Source organism: Garra rufa, chromosome 1 (assembly GCF_049309525.1).
Source record: "Garra rufa chromosome 1, GarRuf1.0, whole genome shotgun sequence".
Classification (NCBI taxonomy): domain Eukaryota; kingdom Metazoa; phylum Chordata; class Actinopteri; order Cypriniformes; family Cyprinidae; genus Garra; species Garra rufa.
Window position 1 is genome coordinate 2156851 of NC_133361.1, and position 16096 is coordinate 2172946.

Consider the following 16096-nt stretch of genomic DNA (forward strand, 5'->3'; position numbering starts at 1 on the left):
TTCAACTTTATTCTCGTTGTATTTCGACTTTATTTTCGTAGTATTTCAACTTTATTTTCATAGTATTTAGACTTTATACTTCTAGTCTTTTAAATTTATTCTCATAGTATTTCGACTTTTTTCGTAGTATTTCAATTTTATTTTCATAGTATTTTAACTTAATTCTTGTAGTATTTCAACTTTATTTTCATAGTATTTCGACTTTATTGTAGCATTTTGAATTTATTCTCGAAATATTACAACTTTACTCTAGAAATATTAAGATTTTATTCTCGTAGTATTTTGAATTTATTTTCATAGTATTTTAACTTAATTCTTGTAGTATTTTAACTTTATTTTCATAGTATTTCAACTTTTTTCTTATAGTATTTCGACTTTATTCTTGTAGTATTTTGAATTTATTTTCATAGTGTTTCGACTATTTTCATAGTATTTCAACTTTATTCTTATTGTATTTCAACTTTATTTTCATAGAATTTCAACTTTATTCTCATAGTATTTCAACTTTATTTTCATAGTATTTCGACTTAATTCTTGTAGTATTTTAACTTTATTTTCATAGTATTTCAACTTTTTTCTTATAGTATTTCGACTTTATTCTTGTAGTATTTTGAATTTATTTTCATAGTGTTTCGACTATTTTCATAGTATTTCAACTTTATTCTCAGAATATTACAACTTTAATCAAAATATTTCCACTCTATTCTTGTAGTATTTTGAATTTATTCTCGAAATATTACAACTTTACTAAAAAATATTTCAACTTTATTCTCGTTGTATTTTGACTTCATTCTTGTAGTATTTTTACTTTATTCTCGTGGTATTTCAACTATTTTCAGAGTCCAAATCATAAGATTAAATAATGAAAATACATAAGCAAGGAAAATAATAAGAAATATAAATACATAATTGATGACATGACAAATGTTCTCCTTTTACCTTTGTTTCAGAGTTAATGGAATACCGTGAAGTGAAAGAAGAATCGAGCGAAGTGAAAGAAGAATTGAGAGAAGTGAAAGAAGAACTGAGTGAGGTTGAAGAGAAAAAGGACGACAGAAGCAGAGAAAAACCCAAACAGAAAGGTTTAAAGAAAAGGAGCACAAAATCTCTCACCTGCACTGAGTGTGGAAAGAGTTTCACATACAAAAGTAATCTTGTTGTTCACATGAGAGTTCACACTGGAGAGAAACCGTACACATGTGATCAGTGCGGAAACAGTTTCACAGTAAAAAGATCCCTTGTAGCACACATGAGAGTTCACACTGGAGAGAAGCCATTATCTTGTGATCAGTGTGGGAAGAGTTTCTCAGAATCATCAAGCCTTAGGGAACACATGAACATCCACACTAAAGAGAAACTGTACACATGTGATCAATGTGGGAAGACATTCTTGTGGGCTTCAGTCCTGAGAAAACACCTGAAAGTTCACACGAAGGAGAAGCCACATGTGTGCCATTTGTGTGGAAAGAGTTTTTCTCGTCAAGAACATTTAAGAGAACATCAGAAAACACATGAGAGGATTCACACTGGAGAGAAACCGTACAAGTGTTCACACTGCGACAAAAGATTCAGTCAGCCAGTACATCAGAAAACACATGAGAGGATCCACACTGGAGAGAAACCGTACAAGTGTTCACACTGTGACAAGAGATTCAATCAGTCATGCCATCTGAAAACACATGAGAGGATCCACACTGGAGAGAAACCGTACGAGTGTTCACACTGCGGCAAGAGATTCAATAATTTAGGAAATCTGAAAACACACGAGTGGAGTCACACTGGAGAGAAACCTTATAAGTGTTCATACTGTGACAAGAGGTTCAATAAATCAGGAAATCGGAAAGCACACGAGTGGATTCACACTGGAGAGAAACCGGATCGCTACGCTGCACGCCGGAAGCGTTTCAATCCATCATCTTTAAGCACACAAACACAAAGCGATCACAGTAACTAGATCATCTTCAGATCTGATGCTGCGTCTTCACTAAATCTAGTAGTTCCTTCATATTTGGACTCAAAATATTTTCACTTTATTCTTGTATTTCGACTTTATTTTAGTAGTATTATAATCCAAAGTAGACTTTCTGTTCTGTTATCTAGGATCATACATGCAAATGTAAGATTAAGGTTTTAAGTACTTTAAAAAACTAAATGGGAAGTCTGAAACACTGCCTATACCTCCAAAATATTTTATTATTTTAATGTATTTTATTCGATGTCATTTGTTCTATTGGTTCTTGGTCCTTGTTAATATATTGTTGTGTGTATAATATTTATTTATGTTGATTATTCGTATAATTTTTGTTCCTTCTGTTGCTGGATGTTCCCTATCTTGTGTGCACCTTTGCAATAATAATAATAATAATAATAAAGTTGGGCATTCTAATATGGGCAGTGTGGTGTTGTTGATTCTCCCAATCTCGTTCTGTCTCGCGATATCACTATACTACATCCCTCCCATCATTAGTATTAAAGAACTTTAAATACCACCAAATAACAAATTATCCTCAAACTTAAACATCTTTGTTACTGTTACTCAACCTCTTTTAAGGCTAAACTGAGTAATCAAAAACACTCTACCACTACGAGTAGTCACAGGCTTGCTTGTTGTCTCTGGTACTGTAACTGATGAACTTTGGGGCTCCTCCGAAACATCTGACTTCAACAGTGTCTCTTGAGCACCTTCATCGTTCCATTTCTCTGTAGAATCTGGCATGCTTATCAGAATCAGAATGAGCTTTATTGCCAGGTATGTTTACACATACTAGGAATTTGTTTTAGTGACAGCAGCTCCACAGTGCAATAGATCTCCAATGGAATAGGTACATGGCGCATGTGCTTCACATTTCTCACAATCCTGGAGCCATCTTCTACATTGACAATTTCAAATGAACTGTCTGACGTATGCTCCAGCAATACATAGCGAGTATCTCTATACTTAGAGTCTAGCTTACCATCTTCCATACTCGCCACATATGTGACCCTGGACCACAAAACCAGTCATAAGGTTAAATTTTACAAAACTGAGATGTATATATACTATGAAAGCTCAATAAATAAGCTTTCTATTGATGTATGGTTTGTTAGGACAGGACAATATTTGGCCGAGATACAACTATTTGAAAATCTGGAATCTGAGGGTGCAAAAAAAATCAAAATCCTGAGAAAATCACCTTTAAAGTTGGCCAAATTAGGTTCTTAACAATGCATATTACTAATCAAAAATTACATTTTGATACATTTACAGTAGGAATTTTACAAAAAATCTTCATGGAACATGATCTTTACTTAATTTCCTAATGATTTTTGGCATAAAAGAAAAATCAATAATTTTGACCCATGCAAAGTATTTTTGGCTATTGCTACAAATATACTCCAGCGACTTAAGACTGGTTTTGTGGTCCAGGGTCACATATACTATGTCTCCCAACTTAAAGGCTGGTGTTTCGCCTGATGCTCTGTGTGGTGTAGATCGATAAGCCAGAAGAATCTTTGACAGTTCCTCTTACCATTTCCTTCCTTCACTTTTAGACGCTTTGAAGGCTTTCTTCAGATAGCGATAAAATCTTTCGATCTTACCGTTACTTTTTGGGTAGTACGGTGAAGATTTGATGTGATTAACTCCACTAGTTTTCAGGAATGCTTCGAAGACTTTTCCTACAAATTGCTTGTCGTTATCCGTCACAACCTCCAAGGGATACCCAATTTGTGCAAAGATTTTCATAATTTCCTTGGTAACAGTCTCCGAAGTTATGTCATGTGTGACTACTGCTTCATGATATGATGTGTAGTAGTCTATAACAGTGAGTAAATAAACATTCTCGATAGGATCCACCAAATCACACCTAGTTTTGTCCAGGGCCAAGGTGGAAGTTCTAGTGGATCCAGTGGTTGATCTTCGTGCAAGGGTTGATTTAGTAGACACGCATTACAATTTTTGATCATTCTTTCTACATCGATGTTCATGTTAGGCTAATAGAATTTGCTTCTCAAAAATTGCTTTGTGCGAACGACACCCTGATGTGTCTCGTGTACTGTTTTCAAAGCTGGTTGAATCTGTGCAGAGGGCAGGACTATCCTATTTCCCCTCAGCAAAAGACCGTAATAGGTTGATAATTCGTCTGCGCATCGTTTGTATGGCTGTAAGGTTTCAGGTAGTCTAGCAGGCCACTGTCCTGTCAATGTTGTATCTGTCACTGTAGCACTTTTGAGTTCTTCCAGAGTCAAGGCTTGAACTTTCACCATATTTACAGCAAGCACTCTGTCCATATACACGTCCACATAACTGTTGTCTTCTGTCTCTGGTAACGGAAGTCTGGAAAGTGAGTCTGCAACATTGGCTTTACCTGCAATGTGTTCAATCTTGTAGTCGTATGGACACAGTCTCAGTCCGAGTCTTTGTATTCGTGGAGGCAAAAGCTTTGACTTTTCTGGATTAAGCATATAAATGAGAGGTCGGTGATCTGTCTGAAGAGTAAGGCTCAATCCCAATTCTACCCCTTACCCCTACACTTAGCCCTACCCCTCCGTTTGGCGCGTTCACGTGAAGGAGTAGGGGTGTCTCATTTCTCTTTTGGTTGGAGGGGTAGGGGTAAGGGGAAGGGCCAGATAGCAGAGTTGTGGACTCGAGTCAATGACTCGAGACTCGACTCGGACTCGAGTCACAAATTTGATGACTTGTGACTTGACTTGACATAATCAAAGATGACTTGCAACTCGACTTAGACTTTGACAGCAATGACTCGAGACTTGACTTGGACTTGAACCCTGTGACTCGGCAAGTCTTCTAAAGAAAAACTTCGGAGAGTTTTGATCAATATAGGCTGAAGCGAATGTATGATTAGCGCAGCATTTGGCACTGAGCCAGAGAGGGACTCGCTAAGTGAGCGCTTGTAATGTTTTTATCCACATAATGTTAAGGATATTTAATATTTTTTAGGGGCCATTCACATGTCGAGCCTAAAAACGCGTGCAAAACAATAGGCGCGCCGCTTTGTCTTTCTTTTCAAACCGCTCTTGCAGTTTGCGGTCCTGTGGCGGGACTGGCGTCAGGATAGGTAGGATGAAATGTTAGAACACCGGATCTCACTACAGGAGTTTTAAAATCCTAACCGAATATGAAATCTGGTTGCAGCGCACACATAAGGAGAAACTTTGCAGATTATTTTACCTGAAATCCTAAACATGCATACACTACAATATTTGAAATTCGTGGCGCATCACACTACAGATATTATTAGGATAATAATGCTGGAGGGAGCACCTCTGGTGATCTCTCTCTGGAAGGGGTCAGTGTTTAAATGCACCTGGCCGCAAAGCCCCAGCAAAATTAATTACCATCGGTCGGGCAACGACGCATTGAAGGATTAAACTAATATTGTGATATGCTTTTGATACGTATATATATATATATATATATATATATATATATATATACAGTATATATATATATATATAACTATGGATTTTAATTTAAATCGTGATGACTTGAGCAGGCTAAATTAATCTGTATCTCTAAATTAACTTCATAAACTAAAGAAACGAAAATAAATGTAATCACTTTGCTATTAAAAGCAGCAGTAATGGGGAAGAGAAAGAGAAAAAAGACAGGTTCCAGTCGGACTCGGGCCAGTAGATGAGACGTCCGACATTTTTGCAACGAATGTTTGTTTAATAGCCCATTTAACATGGTTATTTAGGCTACTTTCTTATTTAAATATATTATTTCTTTGATTTATTTTTGAATTTTTTGGCTGCCTGTTCACTGACTGAAGTGCTAAAATAAACACGCAAGTTTTCTAATAATGTTTGAGCCTCATTTATTTTGTGTTTCAAAATTATATACATATGTATTGTATTTATATTAGGGGTGGGCATAGATTAATTTTTTTAATCTAGATTAATATAGATTAAATCTTGGAATTAATCTAGATTAATCTAGATTTAAATGGCTAATTTGAATTCTGCTGAAGGCATTCAGAATATGTGTGCTACCCAAATAATGACTTAAAGTCTTTGAGAATGGATCATAAAGCTCATAAAGCTGTTCTATGATAATTTGTTGATGAAAATAAATTGTGTTCAATTAGATGTACTTGTGTTTACTAACTAACTAACAATGAAATTATTTTTTCTACCTATTAGATTGTGTTTTTTTAACGTCAACACCTACCCAACCCATTACATGTTACACCGTACTTTTATTTTGACAGGTTGCCGTGAAGTTTCTGTGTAAACAGTATGATATGATGCTAGTTTTCTCAAATGAAACGGTAAAAGTGACACTCACAGCAGTTTGGGAGATTGAGTTTATCTGTTCATGTGAGATGAAAATGCCAAAAATTACCGGGAGCGTCACGTGTGTTTCAGTATGCGTGTAGTAAAAGCTCGTCTCCGCAATGCATACATACAGCTAGGCAAACGGAACATATCGGATTCATATTAAAACGGTCTTTTTGCATTACAGTTTTCACATACACTAGTCCATATCGCGATTTGAATTAAGTGACTGACCAACATTTGATTTATGAATCCAAAAAACGACGAATTTACGTGGCATTTCGCGCTATAGTAGATTCGGTTTTTATGAATGGAGGACGAGGAAATCCCGTCTGTGTTTTGGCGGAGGAGACTTAAACGCGCGACCATATTCTATAGTCTTCGGTATACATCCGCGTTAAACTATCAAGGTGAAAGTCATCATAGCTTGCGTAGTTTAGACCCAGCTCCCAACCCAAATTTGAGAATAGATTAACGGCGATATTTTTTTTATCGCGCGATAAGAGTTTCACGTTAACGCAGCACGTTAACGCCGATAACGGCCCACCACTAATTTATATATAGGCCTATATACACACACGTTATAATTTATATTCATAAAACACCGCGTTTGGGAGGGGAACATCAGGGCAAAATCGGGCTAAAACTCCTGTTGTGTGAGCCGGGCTTTAAGCAACCATGACCCGCTCTCCATGAAGAGGCGGAAGTTTTAGTAAAGGATAAATGGATTTCCAGCATTAAAAATCACTTGCAGTAGCTCTGCTATTAAATTGATTTAAAAATTGTTATTCCTGTACAGCTATGATAAGCTGTTTCTCCAACTTGGCGGTGCTTTCAATGTTATTAAGGAAAAGGATAAAGCTGTTCGGTTGGTTCTTGTCACAAGACCTGTGGTGAGATGTTTTTATCTCTATGCGGCGTGAACGCACCTGGAAAAAAGCGAGCGCGTCGCGTACAGTACGGTCGCGACTCGCGACCGCGTCGCTTCCATAAAGAGCGCGCATACCGCGCGTCTACATTTGAAATTTGAACTTGAGCGCGCAAAAGACGCGACATATGAACGGCCCCTTTGACATTCAAATTACACATAATCACTATAAACCACTTATAATAATAATTATAAGAAGAAACAACAGTAGCCTAATAATTGGCTAAACCTTTCAAATATTTATATATTTTTATACTTATATATTTTATTTTACTCAACTGATTTATTAAAGTCACTGAATATTTAACAAATGAAACAGTGGACTTAAAATAAATTATGAATTCAATTAGGCCTATATTTGATCACAAACAATGATAAATTCCTCAATAAAACATCACTAATTATTATAGTCTATATTTTATAATTATACCTACTATAGACTATTATTGACTTTAAATTTACTGTAGTAATTAATACAGAGACACTTATTTGGGCAAACAGCACTAGTGACTTGTTTAGGACTTGAAGCTTAAAGTTGAGGACTTGCAACTCGACTTGGACTTGCTCGTCTTGACTTGGGACTTGTCTGGCTTGACTCGGGACTTGACTTGAGACTTGAATGCAAAGACTCGAGACTTACTTGTGACTTGCAAAACAATGACTTGGTCCCACCTCTGCCAGATAGCCCTCCAAACGAAGATTTTTCGGGACCTCTGCGATAACTACCGGTTGCCTGTTCATTATCCCTTACTTATGAAGGCTAATTTGTAGACAGCTTTGAGCTTTTAACAGAATTGGTGAAACTGTCAGACAGTCCCTTAAGCATGAAGTTGCCATTATTCGCTTAAATAATGATGTAAGGCAGTGTTTTTGACAGAGAGAGGGCCTAAACTATTGTAAAAACAATATTTACTTTTTTTGTTCAAATTACAAACTATTAAATAACAGTCTTCACTCAGTGTGGCAACAAATATACTTCAGACCTGCCATCATATAGTCTGGCATAAACATTTAAAAGTCTCCTTTCACTTCCATAGAAGTCAAGCATTTGCGAATATATATATGGACGCAAACGCATAACTGCTTTGGGAGAAGAGACCTTAGTTGCACAGCATATGTTTAGTTGACTCATACATTGTAAAAAGTTTAATCCAGTTTCAACTTTAAAAACTTAAGTTTAGCAGCTGTCTTAAAATTTTAAGTTAAATCAACTTAAAACTACAAGTAATTTCAACATAATAAAATTACGGCAATAAAATGAGTAAAAATGACCTGAATTAAGTTAAATCAACTTCAAAGTACAAGGCAGCTGATGAACATTAGTTTTTAAGTTGATACTGGTAAAAACTTCTTACAGGGTAGTATCAAATGTTAAAGGAACACTCCACTTTTTTTGGAAATAGGCTCATTCTCCAACTCCCCCCGAGTTAATAAGTTGATTTTTACCGTTTTGAAATCCATTCAGCCGTTCTCTTGTTCTGGCGATATCACTTTTAGCATAGCTTAGCATAAATCATTGAATCCTATTAGACCAGTAGCATCGCGTTCAAAAATGACCAACGAGTTTCGATATTTGTCCTATTTAAAACTTGACTCTTCTGTAGTTATATCGCGTACTAAGACCAGCGGAAATGTAAAGCAGCGGTTTTCTAGGCTGATAAGATTAGGAACTACACTCCCATTCCGGCGTAATAGTCAAGGAAGTTTGCTGCCGTAACATGGCCGAAGCAGGCGCATTAATATCACACAGCGCCTGAAATTAGATCCCAGCTAGGTAACTTCCAATGTGACCGGTGCTAAATTTGTGTAATTCCGGTTGTTGCAGCTGTCAGAGTTGCAGCTGGTAAATTGTTAGTGGCTGGATTTACCTGTGTGTTATTAGCTATGGTTATGTGCATTGTAAGGGGCTGTGATAGTAAGTCGAAGACGTAATCTACTACCATCTTTCATAGAATTCCCACGAAAAAAAAGCAATTTCGACTAATGAATCAATGGCTGGCTGCTCTGAACATGGATCTCAAAACACCGTTAGAAACGATCAAGAAATGGCGTGTTTGCTCCGAGGATTTTGAACCAGATAACTATTTGGATAGTTTTACCGACACTACAGCACGGCGTCTAAAGGACACGGCGATCCCAACAATCTTCAAACTAACGTTACAGACAGGACAAAAAGGAGCATCGCCCACGGCTGTAAGTGAAACATGATTAATTGCTAACGTTACCTGTGAAATGCAACCCCTGACGACTAGGTTTGGGCGAACAGTTGGCTTAGTATTTGCTATGACCAAATTCCATGTGTGATTGCAAAAGAAAGTTATTGCGAACAGTCGGTGGTGTTTTAAAGTCAGTTTTGAGTAAAAGTGTACATCATGAATGTAAGCCTGAAAATGCAAACCGACAGTATGCATTTAAAATCTTTATATTATATAATGTAGTGGTTGCAGGAATAACTTACTCTTGCGACAGCTGGCCATTAGGTCCACTCGGCGTGTGACGTTTTTTCTAGTTTATTTTGTCAAACCGGAAAAAAAAAATCAACTATTGCAGGATGCAGCATTGCATCCAAGTCCTCGGATGTTGCGACCTGACACTTCCTCATCAGGTAGATCCACCCTTGCCATCGATGGCAATACCTGGTCCCACTCGCGACAACACAGGCACTCACTTTTAGTTGGCATGGGTTGGCAAGCCCCACCAGCGCGAATCTGCTCTCCTCATCCCTTCTGTCCAGGGCAGTTGAGACACACTTTCTTGTCTTTCGCGTACCAAAACCTTAGCTTCAGTGAATTCTGGTTCAAATTGATACGGTTTAGGATCTGCACCAAAGTAAATATCTTCTAAATCGTCTCTCACAAATGTCTCCATGGCGAGGAACGCTGTCTGTGCTGTGCATGCACGTTGGATATGTTGACGGAAGTAAACATTTGCACATGTGCTGTGTGGTATTACTGCGCCTGCTTCGGCCATGTTACGGCAGCAAACTTCCTTGACTATTATGCCGGAATGGGAGTGTAGTTCCTAATCCTATCAGCATAGAAAACCGCAGCTTTACATTTCCGCTGGTCTTAGTACACGATATAACTACAGAAGAGTCAAGTTTTAAATAGGACAAATATCGAAACTCGTTGGTCATTTTTGAACGCGATGCTACTGGTCTAATAGGATTCAATGATTTATGCTAAGCTATGCTAAAAGTGATATCGCCAGAACAGGAGAACGGCTGAATGAATTTCAAAACAGTAAAAATCAACTTATTAACTCGGGGGGAGTTGGAGAATGAGCCTATTTCCAAAAAAAGTGGAGTGTTCCTTTAAGCATATAAATGAGAGGTCGGTGATCTGTCTGAAGAGTAAGGCTCAATCCCAATTCTACCCCTTACCCCTACACTTAGCCCTACCCCTCCGTTTGGCGCGTTCACGTGAAGGAGTAGGGGTGTCTCATTTCTCTTTTGGTTGGAGGGGTAGGGGTAAGGGGAAGGGCCAGATAGCCCTCCAAACGAAGATTTTTCGGGACCTCACTTCAAACGAAGGGCTAAGAGAAATTTCCAACATGGCTGCTCACTCGAGCAAGCAGACCCATAAATGCAAGTAATTTTTGCCTTTAATAAGGATTTTTATGACAATGTTTCATTATATGTATATTTCCTTCAATATTGTGTTTGTGTTTATGGTGTTGATTTGTAAATAAATGTTTGCAAAAAAATCGCTAAAGTTTGCTAGCAGATAGCACTGATTGCACGATATTACAAAACATATTTTTATGTCATATACACTTGACTGCATGTTAGAAACATGAAAGACCAGTGGCACGGCAATTTGCAACGGTGGTGTAGTGGAGGGTGTACGCAGGCATACGGTGTATACACACTTCCACTTTTTAAAAATCCCCTTTGATGCGCATTATTCAGCAGTGTCCTGCATTAGCCAAAATCATGGCAGTCCACCACATCCAGTCATGTGAATAAATGTAAATATTCGTTAAAAACACCTAATAAAGGCAGTGATGATGCAGTCAGGACCGTGGCGCCGGCTTGCTTTGAAATGTATTTGATGATTGCGCCTAATGCACCTGCACCCACTCCGTCTCCCGCACCAGTAATTTAAATCAGTACATAATAATGAAAACAATACCTTACAAATGAAAAGAAGCAGATTTTTTACGATCAGAAATTTCTTAAACCAGTGAACCCCTGTAAACATTTTAGGATCCAGTAAACGAATGCGATCAAATAGAAAGTTCAGAACGAAATTAACAAATGAAGCATATACCCACTTCTCCCAGCACCACTACACCACTGATTAGCAATTTGCCAAGCATGTGATAACAAGTTGTTTGTTTTGCTTACAGACATATATGTACATGTGAATGAACGGTACGTACACCGTACATTTTGCAACATTTTTGACATCTTGGAATGTGTGATAAATCATGGCATGATTTTGCCAGTTCCCTTAACGCATTCACAAATGCGTCAATCATTTCATCATGTTGTTGATCTCTGTCTGAATTTGTGTCTTTCAAGCACCACATTTTTTTGTGGAGTAAAGTAAGCGCCCAGGGCAGCTAAAGTCTCCATAAATGACTCTTTAGGTTCGCAAAACTTCTCTGCACCGGTGCACCAATGCAATGCAGAAAGGTAGCGCGTCTTACCGCATCAGCAGCGTTGATAGTTCCGCTGGCCAACTCAAAAAAAACTATAAGAGTCTTTCCATGTTCTGTATTCTGCATGTTGCCGAGCATAATCAGCTTCTTGTGTGAATACTGCTTTATTAGTCATTTTATAGATAATGCTGGCTGTTTCTCAAACGGAAGAATTTAAGCCAGGTTTATTCTATATTCTGTTCTTATTTTAATGCCAAATATCGAGAGTGCATTATTGTCGCGTGAAAGCACATCAATAGAATCTCTCCGCTCGCACGCGCATTTCCTTTAGTCTGCGCGCACTTAAAACCTGTCCTGTCTATGCACGCGCAAATCTCTCTGTGCTCATGCGCTAGATGTTAATTCTTTTCGCACCTGAGTTAAACGTTGTCAAAGGTTATAAACCAATCAGATTTCAAAGATGGATCTGTCATTTCTTTACAATTGTGCATGTAAGTAAAACATGTTCATTTCATTCAGAACTGAGCGATTTGTGTTTTTGTATGTTCATGTGAATAATGTTGATAATACTTAATGTAAAAAGAACTGATAATAAGTTTTGACATTTATTTTTTGGCTGAACAAATTTGTTAAAGCCACTTTTATAACGTAGGCTAATAAAGTTTTAATTTTGATATGCGTTGGATTATCACAATTGTCGTTTAAAAGACCGTCAGCAAATTCTAGCCATAGTGCAAAAAACGATGTCCAATAGTTTATTCAAACGGATGATTTTTATATTGTAGTAAACACTAGTGGCCAGACTGACTTTCTGAACGTGAGCTACAATATTTTGGTGGTGAATTACGGCCATACATATAATATTTTGGCGAATTCTAATGTATTTTTAATGTCTCACCTGTTGCAAGTCATTTTTGTTACTAGGAACCAACTACAAATTTGTGTATTGTTTTTGCATAGGCTATTAAAAGTTATGAAGGCTAATTTGTAGACAGCTTTGAGCTTTTAACAGAATTGGTGAAACTGTCAGACAGTCCTTTAAGCATGAAGTTGCCATTATTCGCTTAAATAATGATTTAAGGCAGTGTTTTTGACAGAGAGAGGGCCTAAACTATTGTAAAAACAATATTTACTTTTTTTGTTCAAATTACAAACTATTAAATAACAGTCTTCACTCAAAGTGTGGCAACAAATATACTTCAGACCTGCCATTATATAGTCTAGCATAAACATTTAAAAGTCTCCTTTCACTTCCATAGAAGTCAAGCATTTGCGAATATATATGGACGCAAACGCATAACTGCTTTGGGAGAAGAGACCTTAGTTGCACAACATATGTTTAGTTGACTCATACATTGTAAAAAGGTAAATCCAGTTTCAACTTTAAAAACTTAAGTTTAGCAGCTGTCTTAATTTTAAGTTAGATCAACTTAAAATTACAAGTCATTTCAACATAATACAATCACGACAATAAAATGAGTAAAAATGACCCTTAATTAAGTTTAATCAATTTCAAAGTACAAGGCAGCTGATGAACATAAGTTTTTAAGTTGATACTGGTAAAAACTTCTTACAGGGTAGTATCAAATGTTAAAATGCAAAACTGCAGTAGCACTTTTAAGAGCAAGCAAGTCTACTTTAGCTTAACCCTTACAACAATTCTAAAAGCATAGGCGAAGCACACTGCTTTCAGATCGCACTCTTTAAATCACAAAGCAACACTTCTACAGCAGAGGGAGAAATAAAATATAACTTTAGAAGGTCCATTCCGCATCCTTGTTACTAAATGCATCTCCTAAGAGGAAGAACGCTTAAGTCTTCTAAGTCAGGAAGCAAGGTAAGCAACAGTTATTACCGCAAGCGAGCAACACATGTCCCTCTTCTGATAAGATCAAACATCCTCTAGAACCTTCTGGAGGCTAAAGAGGCAGTTTGAAGCCCTAATGTTTCTAAATCACTCGCTAAAAAGTTTAATTCAGAATAAAAGCAATCAGATCATTCGGCAGTTTCATTATTAGTGCACATATTGTGAATTAGATTAATAAACTTAGTTATTATTATCCTGGTAGCCTTCAGTAAAATCTCTTGTCTAAAATGTTCAAACATGATCAGCTGACCCAAAATTTACATTCTTCACTTACACAGATGTCAATGAAAAGACTGTATCAGTCAAAGCTCAGCTGTGGGAAGGGAACAGATAGAGGGAAAGAGAAGGAGACTGTGATAAAGGGAAAGAGAGATAATGGAGGTTAGACAGCTTTTTTCTTGTTTAAAACACGTTTATGTACTGTTTGAAACATTTCTATCATCTAAATCTAAAATGATGAACACTTCAACATTAATCTATAATTAAATAGATAATTTAGCTGCAAGCATCAATTATGGGGCCAAGCACTAGGCAACGGAAGCATAAGACCAACTGCAGCGGTGAGTAATTGAAGCCATTTTAAGGTGATTTTAGTTAAAATGGGTAAAAATCATAAAACCATCCACTAGTAATACAATTTAATCAGTTATCTCTTTTGATAACAATGTGGCACTGTCTCAAAACGTTTTGAATGCTTTCAGGTCATGGTCATGATTGTATATACAAAGTTTTGTAATGGTACACCAATACATTTGTAAAATGTAGCATTTTATATCATAATACTTATACATGTAATACATGTGTGTGTCAAATTTGATGAAAATATCTCATTTTGTTTCGGAATTATAGACATTTTTATACATTTCTTTGCCACTTACTATCAAAATGTTGGCATTTGGGCATTATCAGCTGGCACACTATGTTTTCGTATTTCCCACGGTGGTTTGGCATCAATAGTAGTAACACTTTCTAAGATATTGGCAAATGTTTTTTTTATGCGCTAAAATGCAATTTTGCACAAACCGTAAGGAAAAACCTGGCATGTTTGATATCGTTGGACTCTGCAAGGATTCAGGAGTCAAAAAAGGTGACTCTGATGAAAATAAGTCGTCCACACCCAAAGTGATAAGCATGTGAATATTTGATTTTACCACTAGGCTCGAAACTTCTCATGCTCCTTCAGGGCATTGTGCTGATGACCCAAACCGAGTTTTGTAATGATACGTAAATGCATATCGTAAAAATATATTGTAAAATATAGCATTTTACTACAAAATTCAAAATAACGTACATGGGAAAATTGGGTATCATCTGACTTGGGTGATGCACCGAATCTGAAGAGACCATTTATGGCCAAACCATTCAAAACTTATGAGCTAAAATAGCCATTTTTCATATATCCTGACCACTAGGTGGCACTGTGCCGAAACTTTGCAGGTAGCCTCAGGTCATGCTTGTTATAGCACTCAACAAGTTTGGTCTCAATACACCAAACTGTTGCGGAGATATAGCTTTTTGTAGAATTCGTTTGTGCGTTATTCGAGAACGGTTCGACTAATCAACTTGAATTCCATAACTTTTTGCCAGCATGGTCTGAAGATGATCTGAGCCAATTTTGGTGAAAATCAGGCAAACTGTCTAGGACGAGTTTGTAAACGTAGGTTTTTCAAACAATTAAAAACAGAATTTTACATTTTGGTGGTCTTTCGGCTTGGCACGAGTCAAGGATTATGAGAAAAAAAAATTTGATTCTGTGCATTATGGTTCAAAAGTTATTAGCATAAAGTGTGGAATTTTGGAGAAGTGGTGGCGCTAGAGACTCCAAATATTCCATGATTATTGTTGAGACTGTCCTCAATCACTGTACCAAAGTTAAGTACGTTTTTTTTTTCTTTCTACTTTTATTTGGAATGAACAGTTTATCATTACTTGGACTGAGTACATATTACGTTTAATGAATTTATGAAAATGGCGTACATGGGAAAATTGGGTATCATCTGACTTGGGTGATGCACCGAATCTGAAGAGACCATTTATGGCCAAACCATTCAAAACTTATGAGCTAAAATAACCATTTTTCATATATCCTGACCACTAGGTGGCACTGTGCCGAAACTTTGCAGGTAGCCTCAGGTCATGCTTGTTATAACACACACCAAGCTTAGTCTCAATATACCAAACTGCTGCGGAGATATAGCTTTTTGTAGAATTCGTTTGTGCGTTATTCGAGAACGGTTCGACTAATCAACTTGAATTCCATAACTTTTTGCCAGCATGGTCTGAAGATGATCTGAGCCAATTTTGGTGAAAATCAGGCAAACCGTCTGGGATGAGTTTGTAAACATAGGTTTTTCAAACAATTAAAAATATAAATTTAACAATTTTACATTTTGGTGGTGTTTTGGCTTGGCACGAGC

At 37.0% G+C, this 16096-nt stretch overlaps 1 protein-coding gene across 2 annotated transcripts in view; it reads left to right on the plus strand.

Moving 5' to 3' along the window:
- The window catches only part of LOC141326762 (uncharacterized), a 133847-nt gene extending 131476 nt beyond the window's left edge, over positions 1 to 2371 (plus strand). The window contains exon 7 of one of the 2 annotated variants that reach the window (XM_073835300.1): positions 1114 to 2371. In XM_073835300.1, the coding sequence (XP_073691401.1) occupies positions 1114 to 1954 (841 nt within the window). In that variant the 3' untranslated portion in view covers positions 1955 to 2371. Of the gene's footprint in view, positions 1 to 950 lie in introns of both variants that reach the window. The other variant, XM_073835301.1, reaches the window with a different exon arrangement.
- The last annotated feature ends 13725 nt before the right edge of the window (positions 2372 to 16096 follow it).